The sequence below is a fragment of the Phyllostomus discolor genome, chromosome 10 (assembly GCF_004126475.2).
Source record: "Phyllostomus discolor isolate MPI-MPIP mPhyDis1 chromosome 10, mPhyDis1.pri.v3, whole genome shotgun sequence".
Classification (NCBI taxonomy): domain Eukaryota; kingdom Metazoa; phylum Chordata; class Mammalia; order Chiroptera; family Phyllostomidae; genus Phyllostomus; species Phyllostomus discolor.
The window spans coordinates 91,458,572-91,483,644 of record NC_040912.2 but is presented as its reverse complement, the minus strand read 5'-3'; the positions used below and the strand labels follow the sequence as shown (position 1 = coordinate 91,483,644).

The 25,073-nt window shown below is 48.7% G+C and overlaps 3 protein-coding genes and 1 pseudogene across 3 annotated transcripts in view; all 4 read right to left on the bottom strand.

Moving 5' to 3' along the window:
• LOC114507465 (GTPase IMAP family member 4-like) overlaps positions 1 to 25,073 on the bottom strand; it is a 658,105-nt gene that overhangs the window by 9,379 nt on the left and 623,653 nt on the right. The gene's annotated exons all lie outside the window — the stretch shown is intronic.
• LOC114507468 (GTPase IMAP family member 7-like) overlaps positions 1 to 25,073 on the bottom strand; it is a 265,099-nt gene that overhangs the window by 62,212 nt on the left and 177,814 nt on the right. The window lies entirely within an intron of this gene.
• Positions 1 to 25,073, bottom strand: part of LOC114507466 — a 199,746-nt pseudogene that overhangs the window by 35,957 nt on the left and 138,716 nt on the right.
• On the bottom strand, positions 1,677 to 8,184 carry LOC114508202 (GTPase IMAP family member 7-like). Its single transcript, XM_028526212.2, has 2 exons — positions 8,098 to 8,184; positions 1,677 to 2,964 (listed from the first exon to the last, which is right to left on the bottom strand). The coding sequence occupies exon 2, from the start codon at positions 2,922 to 2,924 to the stop codon at positions 2,040 to 2,042; it is 885 nt and encodes a 294-aa protein (XP_028382013.1). The 5' UTR covers positions 2,925 to 2,964; positions 8,098 to 8,184; the 3' UTR covers positions 1,677 to 2,039.

The window sequence follows — 25,073 nt, the reverse complement described above, 5'->3', positions numbered from 1 at the left end:
TAAGACAGCAATTCCCAAAATCAGGAACAACCTTCCACACCCAGAACCCCAGGACCCAAACCACTGACCCCCTGGGCTGAGGGTCAGATCCCTTAGGGCACTGACTTGTATCCTCATGTGATTTAGTAAATGTGATACATTAGCACACTCATCAGGTATGGACACAAACTATTCTGCTTAGATAATGACAGAGTTCAGCTTTCAGGAGCGATGTTTCTGGTGTCAGAAAGCACTGGAGGGCATTTTTTAAAAATACAACAATAAAGATCAGGGTGTGTCTGAAAGAGAAGCAACCATGGGCATTGCTCAGATGGATCAATCCTTCTAATGACGTACTTGGGGGAGAGTCAAGTGCTCTCCTCCTGCTCGGACTTCCCACTGGCAGGAGCCCAGCAAGGCTCGAGAGCCAGGGACCCCACTGACGTCGACAGACAGGACAGGGACCTCAGGTCAGGGCCCCTCTCACTCAGCGCTGTTCTCGCCACATGTTCACAGCAGCGCAGTGTCTGCAGACCAGCTGTAGGCAGGACATGGTTGGCAGGAGCCCTCCCAGGTAAGTGCAGCCACTGCAAAGAGGAAGCCGACATGGCACTGACCAGTGAGCGAACACAAGCACTGGCTCTGCCTCCCTTCTGTGAGAGAGAATTTTGGTTTGGGTTTTTTTTTTTTTAAAGATTTTATTTATTTATTTTAAGAGAAGGGAAGGGAGGGGGAAGGGAGGCAGAAAGAGAAGGAGAGAAACATCAATGTGTGGTTGCCTCTCACTCACTCCCCACTGGGGACCTGGCCTGCAAGCCAGGCATGTGCCCTGACTGGGAATCAAACTGGTGACCCTTTGGTTCAACGGCTGGCACTCAGTCCACTGAACCATACCAGCCAGGGCTGAGAGAGAGAATTTTGGAATGTGTATCCCCCATCTCCTTCACTTGCTACACATAAATAAGACCACGTTGTGACAACCATTTCTCATCGTTGAACAGAACCCCCCAAGTGGAGAACCCTCCGAGTTCAGTAACTACGTGGCCCATGTAGGTCACCTCCTGGGGCACAGAGCTATGGTGAAGAGGGGCAGAGTGTGGATCTGCAGAGGCAAAGGAAAAATAGTTGGCACAGAATGTATTTTTAAGTTACAGTCAGGGACATTTTACGTTAGGATGGTAAATTAATAAGAAAAGAGAGAAAAGCAATAAGAGGGTTTAGCACCTTGCTGTCCACCAAGGACCACAGGACCGTCTTGCTGGAGAGGCCTGCTGCTTCACTGACCACCGGGTCGTAGACATGGATGGAGAAAATGAGCACCACCAGATGGGACTGACACGTGGCACACACAGGCTTTTCATTTGATTTTCCTAAATTCAGTTTTTGAACTCTACACAGTGTATTCTGGCTTGATTGTGCCCATTCAGTCACTCCGTACCTGCGTTGGCACTGTGGGGGTGGGGAACGAGCTGGGAGGATGCTCTGGGGAGCTGTCGCTGCACAACAGACCAGCCCGAAGCTTAGTGGTTTGAAACAGCATCATTAATTTTTCTCATGAATCTACAAACTGGGCGGGATGCGGTGGGGATGGCCCATCTTTGCTCTCTGCAACTTCCCCTGAGGCGGCTCTGCTGGCAGCTGGAGAGCCCACGGCCCTGTGGCCACACCTGCGTGGCTGGCCGGTGGTCTCACTGGAAGACAGAAGAGCAGCCAGGGGATAGGGCCAGGATTCCAGTCCTCTTCCTGGGGCCTCTCCATTGGGCAACATGGGCTTCTCACAGCACAGGGGCCATGTTCCAAGGGCACCTACCGCAGAGAGCAAGGTGACACTGTCCCTGTCTAACTTCAGAAGTCAGACCAGCCACTACTCATCAAAGCAGTCACAGAGTCCATGGAACTTCAAGGAGGGGACACAGTCCCCTTCACCCAACAGAAGGAGCAATGGTTCAGAGTACAAGAAGCAGAGCTGGGGTAGCAGATATCGTTATAGCCAGTTTGGGAAAATACAATCTACCACATTGACAAATCACAGTAATTAAGAAGAAAAAATAAAATTTGCATCAGTCCCAGAACCTATGCCGTATACTTGAAAGCATACCTGAAATCCTTTTGAAAATACCTTTAAATATATTTCCTTCACCTTCTTCCCTTACAGTTTTCATTTTGTGTTCATATTGCTCTTTTATGGATGCCATTTGTTCCTCCATTTTTTGCTTTGATATCTCTCCTCGATCATATTCCTCTTTTACCTTTTTTTCCTTAGCTGCTCGTCGAGCAGCAATTTTGTTCAGTGCCTCTTCCACACGTTTCCATGTTTTCTCTGTGTACTTGTAGATGGAATCAGAAAAGTGAGCCCCTCCATTCTCCTGCACCATTGCCTCGATCAGCCCCACCAGCTCCTGCACTTGAGCTTCCTTCTCAGCCTCATCTGCACTTCTGTTGTTGAAGGCACAGCAGCGATTCCCACTCTCCCTCATGATGGTTTTTAGGCGTTCATCTGCATATTCTAAAAAGCTACTCAGCTCCTGACCTTCCAATTCTTCTTTCCGAGTGAACAAGACGATCATGTGCTTCATGGCTGGCTTCCCAAAGATGGCCTTGACCAATTCTACCGTTTTTTGTTCCTCCTTTGTGAAGCGGCCCAGAGGTACAACCAGGATGATGGCGTGAGGCCCGGGGCAGGAGTAGAGAACACACTGGCTGACTTCCCTACAGGTGGTCGATAGTGCCTTCTCAGTGTCAAAGAGCCCGGGGGTGTCTACAACAAGAAGCTTCCTCCCCTTCCAGGCCCTCTCTTCTTTCTGACATTTCTCGGTAACAGACCCAGAAGCAATTTTAGAATCAAATGCTATTTTCCCAAGGATGGTGTTTGCTGTCGCACTTTTCCCACATCCAGTTTTTCCCACCAGAACGATCCTTAGAGTGTTGTCCTGAAGGCCGGCCATGCTGGTTCAAGAGAATCTGGGTGCAGGTTCCTGCAAGACACTGAGGAGGGGAAGGGGATGGGGGGGGTCAGCTTAGGTAAGTGAGGACCATTCCAACTCTCTGCCCTTCATTGAAAATTTGTACTACCCTATTATACATATTGATTCTAGTGACAACAGAGAGATGGCAGGGGTCAATTGCTACAGAGGAAATAAGAGTTTCCCCACAAAGGAGTGCCAGATCCAGGTCCAGGTCTCTCCCAGGGGAGCACACCTACACCTCACAGCTCTGCTCTTGCAGTGCTCCCTGAGCTGTCCCTGATCACACACAAAAGAAGGAAAAGTTTCAGGCCTTTCTGAGAATCAAGTATAATATTGATCCCAAAGACTAACCAGGATTTCACCAATAGATAAAGCTACAGATGTCCCTCATTTGGAAATAGTAGTACGAAGTCTTAAATATATTATTACATACTTAAAAAAGTACACACCATAGTTAAGAGGGATTTACTTCAGGAATGCTAGGATGGTTAAACATGAGAAAATTCTTACAACACATCCCATTAATAGACGAAGAAAACTACCCGGATGCTGAAAAGACATTTGACCGATTCAACTCTGACTCATGGTTAAAACATTTCATAAAAATGCAATTAATAAATATTTCTCTATAGTTAAAACAATGGATTATAAAGGTGATTTGAACAAAGAAAAAAGAAACTTATTCAGCGCTGCCAAGAAAAGGAATAAGGAGGGAGGACCAGCTGTACCAGGAGTCAAACACACAGTTTCTGTCATTGCAGACGAACGGGGCTGGTGCAGGAACAGAGAGAACAGGCAAACACAAACAGAAAATTCAGAAATAGACCAAATTATTCATACTGTATCCATTTACATTCCATTTAATTACAGTGCTACCATAGATTACACGAGGTCGCATCTCACATCGACGAGGAGAGAGGTGGGCAATAGAGCGACTCTGGGCTCAGGGTGACCACACAGGAGCCAGGGAACTGCCTCCACTGCCTCACGCCACCAGGTTCAGTTACCTTCCAGGTTTGCATGGGAAAGCGAACCCATGGAAATAGTAGAAAAAACATGGACAGGTTCTCTGTAACCTGAGAGTACGGAAAATATTTCTAAGATCTGACACAGAGTAAGGAAAAGGACTAATAAGTTTGATAACAAAAAACTCACACACATAATGTGAGACAAGAAACACCCAAGACAAATTAAAGTGAAAATGTCAAACTAAGGAAAAAACAGTTTCCAACTTACATCAAGGGGGTGAAGTTCCCTGTTATACAAAGAATGTTGAAAAGCACGGGAACTAAAGTTCAACACCTTGACAGAAAGTGGAGTAAGAGGTGGAAATAAACATTCAGAGAAAATTCAAATGTGCCTTGAATATATCAAAAGACAGTAGCATACACTCATAGTAGACAAAAATACACCAAAACCAAAGATAATATAACTAAATAAAATGATTTTAAATCACACCTCCATTTCCGAGGTGAGATGCTGTTTGCCCCCCCAAGGTCTGGCAGAACTGCAGACTGTGCTGAGAGTCAGCCGGAGGGGGCGGGGGCAGCAGGTCCTCCCCTGCACGGCTGGGGAGGAGGGAGCCACAGTCCAACCCTGCGGAGCAGAAGCCAACAATACCTTGTAGAGTCCACGGGCACCTTCCCTCCTCTTACCAATCCCCCATTTCAGCTTATGTCCCTGAACTTTGATGACAAAAATTACAGCAAAAGTCATACATAAGGCTCTTTTTTGCATCATCACTTTCAGCAGCAAAAAATAAAACCCACTCAACTGGCCATCAGCAGACGACAGGTTGAATGAACTAAGGTGTGTTCAGTCCAGGAGGGACTGGCCGGCTGTGAAAAGGACTGAGAAGTGTCTCCCTGCACCAGAGCGGGGAGACCGCCAGGGTGTCTACCACCAGGGGAAGGAAATAATGTGGAGTTCACCTACCATCTCTCCAGTAAGGGGGGTGTGAACATCATCTATCAACTATAACAGGTACATTATTCACATACATGAAAAGGCACCAGCAGGATAATCTGAAAACTAACCCGACACAAAAGTTCCTTGTGCAGGGATGGGAGAGACAGAGTGGGGGGGACAGGGACAGGGGCTGCAAGTTGGGTGTCCTGGGTGCACATAGATTTCATAGGTTTGATCTTGAAACCAGGAAGGTAGTTTACATAATTACACACCAAAAATTATACGTTAAAATACTAATGTCAAAAGCAAATGAAACAAACAAATCTAATGGTATTTTGTGAGGTGGATGAACTGCGCCGTAAGGAACTGGTCTGTGAAACTTGGAAATTCAGTCATTTCGTTATTCATCTCTAGTAAGTTCCATATACAAAAAAACCCAAAAAAACAAAAAAAAACAAACTCAAATCACCAAAAATGCAAAACCTAAAAAAGAAGACCTCCAATTGTTCTAAAAAATCCTCATCTTAGTTGCTTGTGGATGTGTGTAGTGTGAAGCCCATTGGAAAGGCACAGGGACAGGAATGAGCCCAGTGACAATGGGCCCCCTCAGCACCCAGCTCTGGCCTTCAGAGGCCACTTCCCACCAAAGGTCAGGGCTCTGAGGAGAAAGCACCGATTCCAGGGCTGAGCCGGACACGTGTGCGTGGGGCCCACATGCCCTCGTCAGCCAGAGAGCCCGGGTGTGCTCACCACTCACTAGCATCTCGTCACAGGGACTTAGGGCCACTGCAGCAGAATCCAGCTGGACCCAGATGGGACAGTTTGAGCACCAATAATAATTCCAGTGAATGGAAAAGCATCAGACATGTTGAAATCCATGGGGTCATAGCAATGCCTTCTTTAAAGTGGCCCATCGCTCCCTCGGGCATCTGCTAGAAAGCATCCCCCTGCTCTGCACATCGACACACAAAGGGGAAGAGTCAGGTGTTCATCTGTGTCTCTCGCACACCTGCTCCTCGTGGAGATGAGAGAGAGCTTGAGGGGAGCTTTCTTTTCACAGGATTATTCCACCCAACACATGAGGAAGGGATGACAGCATTTGAGTGTCATCACTTGTGACCCTTAACGAGACTAAGGCAGCCATTAGTGTCGGTTAGTGTCACAGACAGACTGACGACCAGACGTCGTGGGCCTTCTGATGGGAGTTCACTGCTGCACCCGTGAAGTGTTCCCCCAAAATCAGTCCACCTTGAACCTGACCAAGCCTCTCCTTAGACAGAAATTCACACGGACGCTGGAACGGGAGGAGCAGGCGAGCTGACACCTTTGATGGAACTGACAGGACACACACTGCCTGACTCTACTGGACAAGAGACCCCCCTTTCTTACCCAGAGAAAACTCCCAGAAAGCAACGGGGAAGCTGGAAACCTACATATTAAATTACATTTAGGAGATATGAAACAGTTGTGATTTATGGATCTTATTGGATCCTACTTCAAACAACTTTTAAAATTATGAGAAAATCAGTAAAGTCTGAATGCAGGTGGTAACAGTTTTTTAAAAATTCTAGTTGCTGCCCTGGCTGGTGTGGCTCAGTGGATTGAGCACCTGCCTTCGAACAAAAGGGCCGCTGGTTTGATTCCCAGTCAGGGCACATGCCTGGATGGTAGGCCAGGTCCCCAGTAGGGCATGTGAGAGGCAACCACACATTGATGATTCTCTCCCTTTCTCTCCCTCCCTTCCCCTCTCTTTAAAAATAAATAAACTCTTTTTTAAAAATTCACTCTGCTTAAAAAAATTGTAGTTGCTTTTTGAAGTCTGAGAATGGCAATATTTTTCAGTGGTTTCAAATGTTCAGTGGTAAACAGAAGCAACGTCTGACACCTGCTTCCAAACACTGTGGGGCGGGGAGGGACTGGCGAGTCTACAGGTGAAACCAGACGGGCATCAGAGGGTGCCTGTTGAAGCTTGGTCCAGGGTCGAAGTTCCCTTTACTCTTCCCTTTATCAGGAAACAGTTAAAATTTCCACAACTAGAAATTTGGTCTGGGTGTAGGATCACCACTACTGAACACTCTGTAGCAAGCACCAAGATAAATATTTTTGCATTATCTCATTTACTCCCCAAAAAGAGCTGGCAAGGAAACTCGTTTTATTATTCTGACGTTTTATCTTCACCCAAGGATATGGTCATTGATTTTAGAGAGAAAAGAGAGGAGAGAGAGAAATGTCCATGTGAGAGAGAAGAAACATTGATTGGTTGCATCCGGCCCGCACCCCCCTTGGGGACTGAATCCACAACCTATGTATATGCCCTGACGGGGATCGAACCCATAACCTTCTGGAGTACAGGAAGACACTTCAAACAACTGAGCAACCTGGCTGGGGCTGTTATGCTCACTTTTAAAATAAGGACATGATGTGGCTCAAAAATGCTGAGACACTTGCTCAAGGTCATGGTGCTCACGGGTAATGGCAGCACATAGGTCCATTTGAAAGTCCCTCTGGCTCCCACTTTTCCCTGACCAGGGCCCACAGTGGCCTCTGCCTGAGTCCCTCTTGGCCCCAACTCTAAAATCTCACCAATCAAGCTGGACAGGGAGCGGGCAGGGGCAGGCATCCCCTCTCTCCCAGAACCCAGAACTGAAGGAACGCCAGCCTGGGCAGGGGAAAGTGGGGGTTCTCTGCCCTGCTCCCACACAAGAGCCCTGCACTCCCCTGGGATTCTCCTCACTGCCCATGTCACACGGTGGGGCCCCAGCTTCTCCCTGCTGAGTGATGGACCCTGTGTCCTAGATTCCTCTGCCACCAGGGATGAGGGCCACCCCCAGAGTGTCACCACATGGCCTGGGATCCTGATCTTGGCAGTGAACAGAGGCACCTGGACGGCCTGGTCTCTACATGGCCATCAGCTCTGACCACCTGCCCTGGGGACACAAGTTTCCCATCAAGGGAGGAGGAAGGCTCAGCAGCAGCACCAGGGTCCATCACACCAGCAAACGCAGGAAGCACCCCCATCAGCACACACATGTCCTGTCCATATGACACTCAGGACATTGTGTTCATAACACAGCCCCTTACTCTCCTCCCTGCCCCCCACCACTACCCTCTGACAGCACACTTGTCCCACTGTGCAGCTGGCACAGTCCCTGGTGCCTCCTCAGACCAGAACCACCCCCTGCACCTGCCCTGGCCCCACTGCCCTCCCAGCCCCATGGCTCAGCTGGGTCTCAGCCAGGCTCACCTTCCCTTCAACCCGCTGAGGAGTTCCTGGGTTTTCCCCAGCAGAGCTCTTTCAGCTGCTGCTTGTGCTTTAACTGTGAGGAGAGAGTTAGCACCCTTGAAAGTGCTGAGCCAGGAAGCTGAGATTAGGTGGAGCCAGGGGAGTTCCTGTTTGCATTTAAAGAGGCAGAAACACTGACCCATAATTTGGTGGTGCTACAGTTTTGCCCAATTCCAAACTTGGGTCAATGTGTCCACTCCTGCACCAAAATTTCCAAAACTATGTTCAGTATTTTGGATGATGGCGGTGGATCCCAAAGGCCCTTATTAAATGAACCAAGTCTTGCCCAGAAAGTCCAGTCCAGCATCTGGTCATCTTTGCTGTGCTGTGGGCAACATCCAGGTGATTCTGGAAAAGGAAGTTGAGCACATGACTTGAGGTGCCCTTGGGTGCTGGTGTTGATTGTGTGATGTGGGCATTGAGTCCAGTCTTTCAGGAGGGCCTCAGTTCCTCATTCAGAAATCACAGGACTCAGGTGCAGAGCCTAAGGGGTCTACACCACTGGGAGCCACAGGAAACAGAGGAAGGAGGGTTTGGGGAAAAGTCTCTGTGACCACACAGCCCCTCTGTGGTTTTTCATATGGTCCTTGCCAGCTTGAACGTGCCCAGGGTCTGACAGGTACAGATGCTCCCAGGGAGAAGACCCAATTTCCCTCCCACCCTTTCTGCCTCCCCCACCCCAGGCCCAGACAGAAGCACCTGTCTGAGATTCACCCAGCCGACAGATGCCACAGGCTCCGGAACCAGTTTCCAGCGAGAGGAGGTCTGTCATGCTCTTGTCAAAACTCTCACAGTGGACACAATGCTGCAGTCATCTGCTATATCACCATAACAACATTTCTTATTATTATTTATTTTGGTTCAACAGATTGAAATTTTATCCATCAACTCTTAAGCTTTCGGGTAGGTACTAAGAAGACCCTAGGAAGTCCCCCTTGTCCCCAGGGACAATGGGTTGGTGCCCATGGAGGGAAGCAGCAAGATCTGGAAATGAGGGTGTTCATGACATGTCATTGGTCCAGAGCATTGGAGCAATTATTGGTGCTAATGACTCAGGTCATCATGAAGATCCCAGGTATCAGTTTCCTGCCTTCCTGCTCTGCTTCCACAGAGCAGGACCGGCTTTGAAATTCAGAAGGGTCTGGCTCACACACAGCAAAAGCCAGGCACATTGTTTAAACATCAGAAGACTTCAGGATGCCACTGACAGAGCCCTGACCCACCTGAGGGGCCCCTCTCAGCACAGGGCCATGTGCAGCCCCACAGGTCACTCTCCAGGGGGCTGACCCTGACCCTGCTGCACGGGTGTGACTCAGCAGCACAGCCAGGACCTCATCTCCTGTTCAACCCGTCCCCCCATGGCCCAGTCTCAGGTCACTCTGCACAGTCCTTGAGTGAACCCTGTCCTGCCAGAAGCTGCCTTGCATGTTTTCCTGGTGAACTCCTTGTTCTTCAAGAATGATGCTCAGGTGCACAGTTCAGTTCCCCAGAGGAAAGAGGAAAGAGGTTGAGAGAATCCACAGATGCTGCAGTGGTAGGATATGGGTCTCAAATGGGAAGAGAATTGAGGCTACTGGTGCAGAGGAGCCCTTAGAACATGGTAATCCCACCATAACCCTGACACAGGGGAGGCAGCATCTAGGAGACTGTGACAGAAGGAGAGTTGTCTCACCTCTCTCCTCACTGTTCATGTGGCCATGCTCCTCATCACGAGGGGCTCCTGTCCACTTCCAGCTCTGATGTGAGCCGCCTGCCCCCCTGCTGCTGGTCCCCACCTGTGACTCCTGAAGTTGCTGTCCCTACTCCCCAGATGCTGCTCCTTCCACACCATCAGAAGCAAGGACATGAATTTTGTAGAAAGTCACAGCTTCCTTTCGTACTGTCCCCTCTTTTTATTACTTACATCATATGAACACACAAGTGGATGTATATGTATTTTTCAAAGGTTGGGTTATGAAAAAACATTTCTTCACATTTTATCAGGGTCCACCTTCTGGAGCTCATGACATTTTCTGCTGCTGTGATCTACAATGAATTCAAAGCTCAAACCTACTACAGCATCATGGAAATAACAACAGGAGGTGAAAGGAATGGCCACTCACACTGTCCTGACTCCTCCACAAATGAACAGTCAGCCATGGTGTGTCGGTTCTGTATTGCTGCCACAACAAAGTACTGATAACCTAGTGGCCTAGGACAAAGTGAATACATTCTCTTACAGCTTTGGAGGGCGGGAGCCTCAGATTAGTCTCACAGAGATAAAGTGAAGGTGTCATCAGGGCTGGTCTCTCTGGAGGCTCCAGGGGACAATCCCTCTCACCTCTCCCCCTTCTAGAAGCTGCCAGAGTTCCTTGGCTTATGACTGCGCCACTCCAGTCCAGGCTGCTGTCACCACATGGCTTCTTCCTCCTTAGATTGCCCTGCCCCCTCCTCTGAGGGCCATTCTGATTCTGTGTGGGACCCACCCACTCAGAGAGTCAAGGACAATCTCCCTGTTACCCCACCATGAATGATCCTCATCTACAAAGACCTTTTAGCAATACGGTGACATTCATAGCCTCTGGGCTGGACATGGCTTTCCTCAGGGAGCAGAAGTGAACCTCTCTTAGCTCCCATTCCTGATGGTAAAATGAGGAATTTACAACAGAGCACACTGACAGCCATTTGAAGTAGGGGTAGAGCTGAGTGGATGTTGAGGTGGATGGATTGAACCAAAAATTAAAAATAAGGAAAAAACTCATGGGCACAGACAACAGGGGATTCCCAGGGGAGGGGGGAGGGGGACGTGGAGGCAGGTGTAGGGGGGATAAAGGGTGATGGATGGAGACCTGACTTGGGGTGGTGATCACTCAGTACAGGGTACAGATGATGTGTTGTAGAATTGTGCACCTGATCCCTGTATCATTGTGGTCCCCAGTGCCACACACAATAAAGTCAATAAAGGGGACCGAAAAAATAACAAAATGTAGAACATGGAGCTTTTCCTTCACTGGGTTGGCATTGGTTCCAGGAAGTGGGTGCTGCTGTAAACAATACCTCCCGTGTGGCAGTGGCTGTGGACTTGGGGGTGGACAGGCACTGGGGGAACTCTGGGGCACATGGGGGCAGGGGTGGAGGTGGCCTTGGAGGGACTAAGCTGGGAATTTGAATGTTAAAGGTGAGCTCTCACATGAGTTGAGGACCCTGTCATTGGACCCCTGAGGAAAGAGGAAGGGGTTCCAGAGTCAGGGAAACTCGGGGAGTGTCAGGGAGTCCTGTCTGCTGCTGGGTGGAAGGAAGGGCTTGTAAGTGATGGACTGGAGTGTTCGCTCAGGGCTGTCCAAGGTCAGTGTTGGGGGGCACATCCTGGTTTCTCCTTGTCAGAGGTGGAAGGCAAGAGGTCTGATCCTGGCAGCCTCCAGCCAAGGACCTCCAAGGGCTGCCAGCTGCATCGAGAAACTGGGAACCAGCCAGGAAGGACCCTCCACAGAGCCTTCAGAGTGAACAGAGCTCAGCCAACCTTTTGATGCAGGACTCCTAGGACTATGGGATCAGAACTTTCTGTGACTTTCAGTGACACAGTGTGTGGAACGGTGTTTCAGCCACCCTCGGAATCTCGGAAGATGCCTTCCTCCTTTCCTCCCCATCTCTCCTGCTTCCTACTGTTCCTTCCTCAACACAATTAGGGACCCCCTCTCTGTGTGAGTGTGCTGTGACTCGATGGTGTCCCTGCCAGTGGCAACCACACACCTCGACCAGGAGGACCTGGGGGCCTGTGGACCAGGAAGTGCTGGTTTTCTCAGAAAGGCCTTGAACTCTGCCTGACCTGTGCTTCCCCTTCCACATCCTCTGGACTTCTACCCTTTCAGATCTCAGGCCCCCTACAAAGAGGTCTGTGGTTGTCCTCAAGTTATAAAACTTGAAAACAAAACCAAAAAATAGTTTGTTTTGAGAGACACAGAGGAAATGAGGGGCTCCTGAACCCTTAAGTTCATGAGCTGTCAGCCAGGCTGCAGTGGGCTCAGCACGTCCTGAGACCCCCTCTGCATGACAGCAGCTCCAGGCCCACCGGCCAGAAGGAGGAGTCAGACAAAATCCCACAGACACGGAGCACAGCAGGGTGCTCACCAGGGAGAAGGAGAGGGGAGCAGTAAAGGGTAAAGGGGGCCAAATGTGTGGTGACAGAAGGAGACCTGACTGTGGGTGGTGGGCACACAGTGCAATACACAGATGATGTGTCAGGGAATCGTACACTGGAAATCTGTACAATGTTATTAAACAATGTTGCCCCAATAAGCTTAATTTTTATAAAAAGAGTAAAAGTTTCATCTAAAACATAAAGGAGGGCACTATCCCTTACAAAGCAAGACAACATGGACTTTCATGCATTGAAACACGCAGGAGACACCAGCCTCACCTGACAGCACAGGATGGCCAAAGTGTCTGACAATGTGTCCCCTTCTCTTAGACCAGCGACACTGCTTTGTTCCCTGGGCTTCAGGGCCACCTGTCCTATGAGCACATCAGTGCAGGTGTCTGCCATTAACCCATGAACTGCAGTCAGGAGGGGTGAGTGGCTCTGACCAGCCACTCTCAGGATCTGAGGCTTTGGGCACAGCCAGTGCCCTCTGAGCCCAGGTGTCTTTACAGATGGAAGACAGGGGATGTCAGATCACTAAGTCCCATGTCTCCCAGAGAGTGACATCACATGACAATGTCTGGGCCCTGCCCCGTGAGGACAAGGGCCCCGACCCTCCCAGGGGTAGGAATCCTGAGCCCTGGCCCCACACCCTCACTTCTTCTCAGATGTTGGTTGGTCGTAGTGATAAACCTGAGACAACAAACAGGGTCCTCCAAGGATCCCACGTGGAGGGACCCGTCCTGGAACTCTTGGCCTCAGGGCTCTGGAGTGAGGGAGCAGTATTACTATGGGCCCCTTTCTCCTATGCTTTGAGTCCCAGGGGTCATCAGAAGGAGGAAGACTCACAGACAGTGCAGGTGTCAGTCACTGTCCGTTCACCACTTGGCACCAGCTGCCAACAAAGCAAGAAGCAGGGACACAGGTGAACTTTCCCCAGTTGCTGCCACTCTCAGCCCGGGCTCAGCTCCCTTCCTTACTCATAGGCCCGAGCTGGTGCACCCCCTCCCTCCAGAGCCCACATGTCTGTGTGCACTCGCCCTGAATCTTCACCATCCCGAGATACCAGGGGCAGAGGGAGAGGCACCGGGGGAGAATTCAGAGGCGGCCGGAACCATCTGGTAGCATCAGGCACTTGCCCTCTTTCTGGGATTTTCAGTGGTTTGCACAATTGCTGCTATTATCTGCGATTCTTTCTTCCAGTCTATTAGGACATCTTTCATTGCTTTAGTCCAATACTACCATAAACAGATGTTATATTTCTAAATTTTTAGGTATTGGTTTCTAAAGTTTTATTTTTTGATTTGACTGGAGAGGGATAGAGAAATAAACATCCATTTGTTGCTCCACGTATCCAAGCATTCGCTGGGTGACCTGTGTGTGTCCTGACATCGGGTCCGACCCACAACCTTGGTGCATAGGGCTGAGGCTGTAAACAACTGCGCTACATGGCATGAGCAAAACCGATGTTCTAAAGTGCTTTATTACTCATGAAAAATGCTATAAATACAACTGTAACAAGGAATAAAGGGACACTTTTAATGTATACCTCAGCATATACAGCAGAAAAAGTTTTGTTGTTTCTCTTTCTCATAATCCCTCCTTTTTCAAAGAAACAAGCTACAGGGTGGTTTCTTGTGAATTCACCTGCACACAGCAAAGTGTCCGTCCTGCCTCAGCCACAGCCCTTTCCTGCCTCGTGTCCTCCCGATGCTGTTTGACTCGTCACTTCGAGTTGTGGTCACAGCACAGACCAGAGAGCTCGGTGACAGAGCTCATGCCCTATATTTGTATTTGCTGTGGTGTGTTCAGAAGGGTAAGAGGAGACAGATTGGGCCAAGAAGAGCCCTCCCTGTGGACACCACACTGACATGTGCTCAGGACCAACTGGGACCCTTCCAGGTTTCGAGCCCCCTGAGGATGGGGCACAGAAGTTTTCCCAGGAGTCTCACACCCACACCGGGTCCTCATGCTGAGCCAGCACGACCCCGAGCACTTGGACTCTGACAGGAGCCTGAGAACGGGCCCTCTGCTCCACGTTGGAACAAGTGCTCCCAGACGTTTCTGTCTTTCAACCTCCAACAACAAGGCTCTCTGAGCTGGGTAGTGAATAAGCAGCTGAAGAGCCTCATAGTTTTCTAATGTTGATGGTCATGAAGCAACATCACTTGAAAATCAGAATACAGAACTCGCGTCCGAGCTGTGCACAACCACAAAGGACTCTGTGGGAAAATAAGGAGACACCAGCATGTGTCTGTCTGATCCTCTGCGGGTCTAACCTTGGTATCAGGTGGAAAGCCAAGGACTCCAGATGAAGATTGCAACCTGGAGGACAATGGCAGCTGTCCCCAAGGTACCCACTTCCCAATATTTCATTCAATGCCATGATAGCACAACTAGAAGGGGAAGCCAAGCAACACCAGATCCCTGCACTCAGCGGGAAGGACAGGGAGGGAGCCTGCTCGCTGCCATGTTTAGTCTGAAACCACTGATGGGGCTTCCTCTGCCAGACGGCACAGTGAGGCACCCTGCAGACTCCTTACCAGTGGGACAACCACAGCTGGGGAAGTTTTCCAGTTACAGTCTCTAAAAGTTGCCCTAAATTTATACAGTTAATGAAAAATTGTTATTTTTTTTAATCTACTGAACCTCATTAAGAGGAGTAATAGTCTGCATGCTACTTGAGCCATGACTTCCTTCCCCCCTCACCTGAACATCTTCAGCTCAGCTGGAAGGAAACCCCATTCTGGGCACATGTGGCCGAGCAGACGGGGCCCCTCTCCCCTGAGTTCTCATAAAGCTTGGTCCCTTACCAACAGGGACTGGGGTCATCATTTCTCACCCCTCCCAATCTGAGCTGCAGGATGAGTCCAGTGAGTACAGCCAGCAGCTCTCTGCTGCTCTACTCATAGATCACAGGCTCCAGCCCAGGCCCAGCAGGCTAAGAATGAGGGGACCCTGGCTTCCCACACTCCACCTCCCACATAGGATGGAGGGTCCAGTGCTGGGAGGGGTGAGGTGAGAGACCAGAGGCTGCCATCCTCTGCACCAGGCCCCAAACTGTGCCTCAGGCAGCTCTGCCTGGGAGATTTTGTCAAGAGGAAAACAAGCCCATCCTTATAGAGAACTCCAAGGTAATCCTCAAAGGAAATGCCTTTATTGGAACAGAGCGTGGGAAGTTCAAAGTATATTCTTGAAAACAGGGAAGATGTTCATGGCAAGTGACTTCGAGGACACTGGTAACCCATGAGAGCTACAGGAGACACCACAGGCCAGCAAGTGTCCCCGCAGACCACCAGGAAAAGGGACGGGAACAAACAGCCCTTCTCGGTCAGAGAAAACCTGAAAGACTGGCAAAGCACCCCTGCGAAGGAAACCACGTTTAATTAGATCAGACTGCCGAGTCGTTTTCACCCAGAGGCCTGTTGTCTGAAGCCAGGGACAGACCAGATGACCATTGTCAGCCAAGCAGCTGGGTGTTAAACCGAGAGACAGAGACTGACCAAGAGATTAAGGGAGAGACTGTGTGAGGGAGTGACAACCAGAATCATTGTCATCCCAGGTGACGTCCCCAGGCTGCCCCTGCTGAGGAGCCACATCAGAGGAGTCACACTGCAGGGGACATAGGTGTCACCAGAGGAGTCCAGCCAAGTCCCTAAACAACATGCAAATGACAGCAAACTGAGCCTTAGAAAAGCAGAGGAAAGTCACTATTCAGAGTTGTGCATGACATTACTTAAAATATCAGTTCCTAATGAAAACTGCAAAACATACAGAGAAACAAAAAAGTGTGACCCACATGAAAAAAACTCAGGCAACAGAAACTCCTTGTGTGAGGCCTAGATATTGGATTGGAAGGCAGGGCTTCAGAAAAGCAATTATAAATATGTTTAAAGAACTGACAAAAATCACACCTAAACAAGTAAAGGAAGCTATGATGACAACATCTCATCAAATAGACAATGCCCATAAAGAGATGGGAATTAATTTCTAAGGACAAAATACAAACTCGGCAGGTGAAAGTATAACTGAAGTGAAGATTTTTAATAGAGGGGTTCAATGGCAGGTTTGAACCAGCAGAAGAAAGAATCAATGAATGGTGAAAAATAACAGAGGTCAAGGGGAAACAGACAATTCAACAATAGTAGTTGTAGATTTCAACACCCCACTTTCAATAACTCAGACAGCGACTGATCAGAGGGTCAACAAACAAAGACTCGATGTAAACGACCAGGTCCCACACGAGAACACTCCGCCCACCACAGCAGAGCATACGTCCTCCCCGAGTGCACAGGGAATGTTCCCCCAAACAGACCAGGTGTGAGGCCACAAAATGAGCCTCAGCAAATGGAAGGGGCTCGAGATCACACAGAGTCCATTCTCCAGCCAAAATGAAGTAAAGTTAGCAATCGGTAACAGAAAAAAATGGGAGGAATTCAATAATAAATAGATTTCTAACAACATAATTCTAAATAACCAAAGAATCAAAGGAGATATCAAAAAGGAAATTATAGATATTTGAAATGAGTAAAAATGAAAGAGCAACATAGCAAACCCTATGAGGAGCAGCTAAAAGAATAGTTAGACGAAAATTTGTAGATGGGAATTCATATGGAGCTATACTGAATAGAGATCAATGATCTCAAACCAATAACCTACTATTCCACATTGAAGAGTGATTGAGGCAGCAGTCTACACCTAAAACAGTCACAAGAACAATATAGTGAAGAGTAGCATGGAAACTAATGAGCTAGAGAATAGAGAAACACTGCAGAAAACCAGCAGAACCAAAGCTAGGTCCTTTGGAGATATCAACAAATTGAGAGATTTTCAGTTAGTATGACTAAAAACATATAGAAATTACTCAATCAGAAATAAAAAAGGTCTGAACATATGACCTGAAACTACAAACCTCCTAAGAGAAAACAAGGGGTATAAGCTCCTTGACATCAGTCTTGGTCATCATTGTTTGGATCTGACCCCAAAAGCAAGGAAACAGAAGCAAAAATAAGTAAGTGGGACAACATCAAATTAATAAGCTTCTGCAGAGCAAAGGAAGCCACCCACACAATGAAAAGGCAATCTACAGAACGGCAGAAAACATTTGCCAGTCATGTATCTGATCCGGGATTAACATGCAAAATATATGGGAACCCCTATACTTCATTGGCAAAAAAACAAACAATCCCTTTTTAAAAAATGGGCAGACAGACTGAATAGACATCTTTTCAAAAAAGACATGTAAATGGTCAACATAACATGGTGCCCAACATCACTGATTATCAGGGAAATGCAAATCAAAACCACAATGAGACAGCACCTCACTCCTGTTAGAACGCCTACTGTGAAAAACACAAGAAACAACAAGTGCTGGTGAGGACGTGGGGGGAAGGGAACCCTTGTGCACTGTCCGTGGGAATGGAAAGTGGGGCAGCCACTCTGGAAAACAGCACGGAGAGTCACCAAACAACTGAGAACAGCACCACCACCTGGTCCACAAGGACGCCATCCACAGGGAACAAGCACAGGACCCCACAGAGGCCTCGGCACCTCCCTGCTCACTGCAGCGTTACTCACAGCAGCCGGGTGTGGGAGCCACCTAAGGTCCTGTGTAGGGACCAATGGACAAAGGTCATGTGAGAGGTACGAGGGACAGAGTGTGCAGGAGGGGGCAGAAGTGGGCTTAGGGTGGTAAGCACAAAAACAGTAATTAATAAATAATGATACAAGATTAACCTCTATTTTGCATACTCACAAAAAAGTAAACCTACTCTTGCCCACCCAGGTATATGTGTGTGTGGGTCAGCCATGAGAATCAGAAGGACATCTTTCCACTTGCAGACAGACCTGCAGGGCATTTGCTAAGTGAAGTTACTCAGACACGGTAATAAACACTGTTTGGTATCACTATCAATGCTGGGATTTTAAAAACCCAAACTCTCAGAGACGAGAGCAGTCTGGCTGCTAGCAGGGGCAGGCAGGTGGGGAATGAGGGACGGTGGTCAGACTGCACATCGGTCACTTAGCGATGAGTTAGTTCTGGGGATGAAATGCACTGCACGGTGGCTGGAGTTAATGACACTGTGTTCTGTCCCTGGAAGTTGCTAAGAGAGCAGATCTTCAGTGTTGTCGCCACAGAACAGACACAGGAGTCATGGGGAGTGGTGCAGGTGGTAGCACCCCAGTGATCGCTACTGGTGGTGATTGTCTTTGCCGACAGGTAAATGCTCAACCAGCACACTCTGTACTTTAAACTTCCACAACGTTACATGTCAATCACATCTCAGTAGAGCTGGGGGGAGTGAGGGGGACAGTAGGAGGGTTCAGTGGGTGTTGGGTTCTTCATTATCATTGATGAGCTGGCAATAATGGGCCGAAATCAGACCCCAGTGCATGAGCTTCAGATGAAGTCAAAGCCCTCACCATCTATGGACAATGTCACCTCCAGGGAGTCTCAGTGAGTCTGGCCCTGTCACATGTTGTCCCTGACCTGCCCAGGCCCAGGCCCTGTACCCCCATAACCCTGGGGCAGCCTTCCTCCCTCTACACCAAACCTGTCTGCTTCCTCACCTTCCTGAGGTCTCCTGGCCCCCTGGCGGGACACACTCAGGGCTGGTGGGGATGCCAACTGCTGTTCGGGCTGCGGGCTTGGGTGCCGCCCCGGAAGATGTGTGCAGCCCTGGTGCTGGGCGCTGTGTTCCTCCTGTTCTGCCGGCTGCTCACCAGACAAGGGCCTGAGCCCCAAGTCTGTCCTGATGACAGGCTGTAAACAGGACCTTGTCCCACCAGCTGACAGTCATACTCATCTCTGGTGTCTGTCCCTCCAGGGTCTGCAGGCTTTGCTTGCATCCCTCACCTGGCAGTAACCTACCAACGACAAAGTCCTACCAGGGCCCGTTGCTGGCCTCCCCGCAAACCCTGCCCCTGTGACCTGGCCTTTCTGGGCTCCTTTCCTATTTAAGCCAAGTAACTGTCGTTGCTTTTCCTGGTTTCCACTGACCTCAGGCTGTGTCCCCTGTCACTGAATCAGCCCCAGTGTCCCCACCAGATCAAGTATGGAAACCCACACAAACCCTCAGTCCATTCCCATTTGTTTCAGTTGACCATGAATTGAATGAATAAATGCACTGGATGTTCACATCATGTTGTCTGACATCAGTATTTGTAGGTGTCAGTTCATCTGCCTGACACTCACATTGAACAAAGGCACTGCTCTGTCATCCCCGCCCCCAACCTGCAAAACCATGCTCACACCCAAGTGCAGAAAGACACACCCATCCACTAGGATGTGTGCCCACAGGAAGAGAGACCCTGAAGAACTGTCCCTCTGTCATGTCAGGAGACATCTCCCCTTACATTGCCATCAGACCCCTTAGCAGCCTGAATGCAGAGGCTGTTGAAGCCCAAGGAAACTTGATCTACAGACTGAAGTCCCTGGGAGTCACAGAGACCCTGAGGAGAGTCTGCTTCCCCAGAGGACTGTCCTCACTGGCTGGCACACTCATAGGGTGGGGGTGTGCTTTCCAACTCCGGGGTAAAGCCAAAAGAATTAAGAGGGTTGGAGATTTTTATTTCAATCTCTTAATAAAGGGCAGGACAGGCCTTGGTGGGCTGGGCACTGGTGACACCATTGTGGGCAAAGCGTCCTCCATGCTGTGCCGTGAAGATCCGGGAGGGTCAGCTCCAGGCCCAGGTAAGTGAGTCAGGTTAGCCAGCTCATCTCTGCACCCACTGCTTGCTCTGTCCCCAGGGTCTCCACCCTCACACACAAACTGCAAGCTCACCCTGGATCCTGCTGGGAACCTGTGGTGTCTTCTGCCCGGTGCTTCACAGACAGATACCCAGGTCACTGATGCCCTCACATCACTGAAGGGACACGTCAAAGGGGAAATAATCGGCAACAGCTGAGCACGCAGTGGAGCCAGAGGCCCCCATGCCCCACCTGGAGCCACTGCAAACACGAACAGGAACCCAACACCAAGGCCAAGACTCGGCACTTCCTCTGCTGCCACCATCACTCTGCTTCCAGGGTCCTCCACAGATCCCCGCGGGGGCCCTGACGGGGAATCTGGATTCTGGATTCTTTGTCCACTTTCCAATATCCTTTCAAAGGAACAAACAAGAAAAGGTTACCATTATCCCTTTGCTGAGGTGGGGGATGGCCAGTGGTAAACAAATGAGAAAGAAAAGCAAAGTGTCCAGTGGGAGCAATGAAACACGTGATTCTCGCCCTTTGGTTGGGGAGGGATGAGCCCAGAGGCCCCCCAGGGACAGCGATGGAGCAGCGGGGATGCAGGGAGGAGCCCCCAGGGGTTCCAGGAGCAGACACACCCCACTACTGGCTGCAATCCAGGCACCCGAGGGAACAGAGTGTTTGTTGATAAAAGGACAGAGATTAGTGGAGTAGGTTGAAACTTGTGCCCCAAACATAGGCTGCTTTTAGAAAAAGCCTTTGAAATATTATGGCAGAAACAGGCTGAACATCAAAAAATGGGAAAAAATGGTGCAAACATTAGTCAGGCAAAAGGAAGAAGAAACAGCTGTATTGATAGCAAATGAATTAGACTTCAAAACAAAGAAAATTACCAGATGCAGAAAGCTGAACATTGTAGGATGGTAGAAAGGCCCCTCCACCCAGAAGACAAAGCAATCCTCAGTGTTTCCTCCAAAACCAGAGAAGCACAATGTGTGCGTAGAAACTGAAACCAAAAGGAAATCAGACAAACCCACGACCATGGTTAGAGACCGGTCTCCCCGCACAATCGACGGAACAGCCACCTGGAAAACGAGCCGGGATCTAGAAGGGTCCCTCACACCGTCACTTAACGGGTCTAACTGGTGTTTGTGGAAGCTGGAATTTACAGAAGACACATTTTTTTCAGGTGCACAAGGAACATGTGCCAAGATAGGCCCTGTCCTGGGCCTCAACACAAACCTCGCCACATTTAGAAGAACTGAAGTGCAGTGGGACGTGTCCTCGGACCACAGCCGCATCCAGGAGGGACTCAGGAGCCGCTCCTTCACCGGCCGTCGGCGGTCAGCAGAGCCGGGGCTCCCCGCATGTCCTCGGAGCCTGGGAGAAGGCCTGTTGATGGCTCCCCAGGGTCGAATTCTAAGTCTGCAAAGGGACTTTTCTGGGCCCGGAAGACACTCACGACACTGTCACTGAAGGATGGAGGAGTAAGGGGAAAAGGGACATTCTCCTTTTCCTTCTACCTCCTCATCGTGAGACCAGCCTCCCTGTTGAGGAGAAGAGGTGACAATGTCCTCCACCCCACATGGGTCCCCTGGCTCCAACAACCCCTCACTCGTTTTCCACTTAGAGGACAGATGCCCTGGCTCAAGTAGGGACAGCTTCAGTCTCTGCTCACCCTTGGCCAGCCCTACCCACCATGTGGGTGCAGTAACCCTGGGTGCGTGATCAGTTACCCCTGGTGCAATTTAGCCTCTTCGTGAGAATCCAGAGAGCCTGCATCCTGTCAGGGACAGACACCTACCAGGCTGTGCTGGGAGTCAGCCTCACTAAACACTGGCCAGCCCCCCAACCTGCCCAGTTGGGTCCCTGCAACGCCTCAGACAGCCTCCTCCTCCGGCCACTCCCCACTTGCAGAGATGGCAGGGAGTCTGGCTTTCTCTTCAACAGCAGAGAGACTGCTCTCTCTCTCCCACAGGGGAGCCCCAGGGGCCAAGGAAGCATAGATGGTGCACACCCAGCTGCCCACGGCCCAGGGTCCCGACCAAACCCTAAGTCTTCAGCTCCCTCTGCCCCTCCAGGAACCTCTTGACATAAGAGAGTGGGACATGTGGAAGTGAAACCAGAAGTCAGAGGTGTCTGGGGAGAAACTTAGGAACTTAGGAAACCCCATAGCTCTTCCTTGTCTGTGCTCAGTTCGGGAAAACAAGGAAATAATATCCAGTGTTGGGAAAGGAGTGTTGAAATCTCCAACTTGTAAGTGTGGAGTGGTCTTTTTCCTCATTTGTTTGGCTCATCGTCCCCTTCTTAGATTTGAAAGTTCTGTTGTTTTCTGAAGCTCCATTACCTAGGAGGTACATTCAATCTTATTGTCTTGTGGATGCACTAACCTATTTGTCATTATGAAAGGTCCTTCTCTATCCTGGGTGCAAAGATGGTATCATTTGGCTCCTACTTTGTTTGACTTGAATACAGCCACTGCAAGTGTCAAATGCTGAGCCTGTGCCTGGTTTCTCTTTGTGACGGTGTGTCTTTTTGGATTCTTGCCCTGTGATCTGTCTGCATCTCTGCATGTAAAGTGGGATTTCCTTCACACAGCACACAGGTGGGCCCTGCTTTTCAAATCCAACCTGACTGTCTTATAAATGGGTCATTTAGGTAACTTACACCTAATATTATTGATACAGTTGTGTTTAAATTCATTGTCTTACTACTTGTCTGTTTTTCCCATCTGTCCTTTATTTCTCTGCCTTTTTGGGTGAATTGTAAAATTTCACTTTAGTTCATCTGCTCCTTTATTAGCTGCACCTCATGTCATTTTTCCAGTGGTTGCTGTGTGATTGACAGTACGCACCTTTAACCTACATTCTACCTCCAGTGAACAGTCCATCACAGCACAAGTCCTGTGAGATCTCTGCAACATTCTACCATTGCTTCCTCCCTCCCCATTTATGCACTATTGTTGTCGTACCTTTTACAGTTACATAAAATATAACCTCAACTATATATTGTTTTTGTTTTTAATTTTTATTTATTTATTTTTAGAGAGGGAAGGGAGGGAGATAGAGAGAGAGAGAAACATCAATGTGCGGTTGCTGGGGGTTATGGCCTGCAACCCAGGTATGTACCCTGGCTGGGAATTGAACCTGGGACACTTTGGTTCCCAGCCCACGCTCAATCCACTGAGCTACGCCAGCCAGGGCTTTTGTTTTGCTTTTAAGAGTCACTTGCCTTTTGCAGAATTTTTTCAGTGATAAAAAGAATCTTTTCTGCGTACCCACCAACTCGCTGTTTTTGGTCTCGGCCCTTTACGGAGGTGCCAGTTGTCTCTGTGTTCACTTTCTGCATCCCTGACCCATCCTCTGGGTCAGCCCTGAGCGGCCTTCGTTCAACATCTGGAGACCATATGTTTATAAAAGTCTTAGCAAATTTAAAAGTATTGAAAAAACACCAAATATCTTTTCTGGCCACAATAGTATGAAACTAAAGTCACTAACAAGAGAAAAACTGAGAAACTCACAAAAACATGGAAATGAAACAACACACTCCTGAACAATCAGGGGAATTTTTTTTCATTGAAACAAAAATGGTAACAACATACAACCTGCAGCAGAAGCAATTCTAAGATGGAAGGTTATAACGATAAAGGCCTACACTAAGAAAGAAGAAATATTTCAAAGAAACAACTTAACTTTACATCAAAGAACCAAGAAAAAAAACAAACTAAGCCCAAAATTAGCAGAGGAAGGAAATAGAAATCAGAAAGACAATAGAAAAGATGAACAAAACTAAAATCTCTTTGTTTGAAAAGATAAACAAATGTATGAAATTTTAGCTCAACCAGTTTTTTTTAAAATAGAAAAGACTCAAATAAATAAAATCATAAATGAAAGAGAAGATGTTACAACTGAAGATATCACAAAAATACAGCAGATCGCAGAGACTGCTATGAACAACCACGGGCCAACAAATGGAGAGACTAGAAGAAACTGATAAAATTCCTGGAAACATGCAACCTACCAAGACTGAATCATAAATAAACAAAAAATCTGAGCAGACCGATGATGAGGAAGGAGATTGAAGTGGAATCAAAAATCTTCCAACAAAGCAAAACTCATACCACATGGTTCTACAAATGAATTCTACCAAACATTTGAAGAACAATTAAAAGGACAGTTTGAATCCTTCTCAAACTGGTCTAAACATTGAAGAGGAAGGAACACTTCCAAACTCATTTTGTGAGGCCAGACCAACCCCGATATCAAAACAAGACAAGGGTGCTACACGAGGAGAAATCTACAGGCTAATCTCCCTGATGAATATCAATGCAAAATTACTGAACAATATACCAGCAAACTGAACTCCACAGCCATTTAAGGGATCATACGCCACAGGCAAGTGGATGTAAGTTACTTGTGCCTCCTTTATAGGCATAAATGTGGACTTTCCTGTGGTGGATGTCCTTGCTAGACAGGACCAGGGTCTCAAGGTCTGGGAGGCTGTTAATAAATATGGGGGTGGTGGGGAGGGGTATTGATTTTTGAAGAAGAGTTATTTCACTGATTTATGCATTCATTGATTGAACCTTGTACGTGCCCTTACCAGGTATCAAACCCACATCCTTGGCACAGCAGGAAGATGCTCTAACCAACTGAGCTGCCCAGCCAGGGCAAAATACAATCTTGCTAAATGATAAACTGTAACACGGTACTTTGCATGCACTGCTGTAAGCCGCATGGCCTTGACAGGAACCCAACCCAACCCAACCCAACTGAACGAGTGCAGCCAACTGCAAAGCAGAAACCAATGTGTCACTGGCCAAATAGTGGGTATAAAATCGATGGCTTCAGCCTCCCTGTGGGGAGACAGAGTTTGGATGTGAATCCCCATCTTCTTTAGTTCCTGCAAGTAAATAAAATGGCCTTGTGACAACCAGGCCGGGTCCTTGAAAGAACACCCTAAGCGGCGAACCCCTTGAGTTCAGGAACATCATGAACTTATTCTTGTACTTGCAACAAATGAAGGAAACTCTATAGTGCAATTACCCAAAATGGCCCTGTTTACGATGAGCCCGGCCTTGCAGCCAGACTCTTGTCAAGGCCACAGTTTGCTTGCTGCTCCTTGCTA

Bases quoted from the DNA above. Each gene is read 5' to 3' on its own strand.
- LOC114508202 (XM_028526212.2), bottom strand. From the start codon at position 2,924: ATGGCCGGCCTTCAGGACAACACTCTAAGGATCGTTCTGGTGGGAAAA.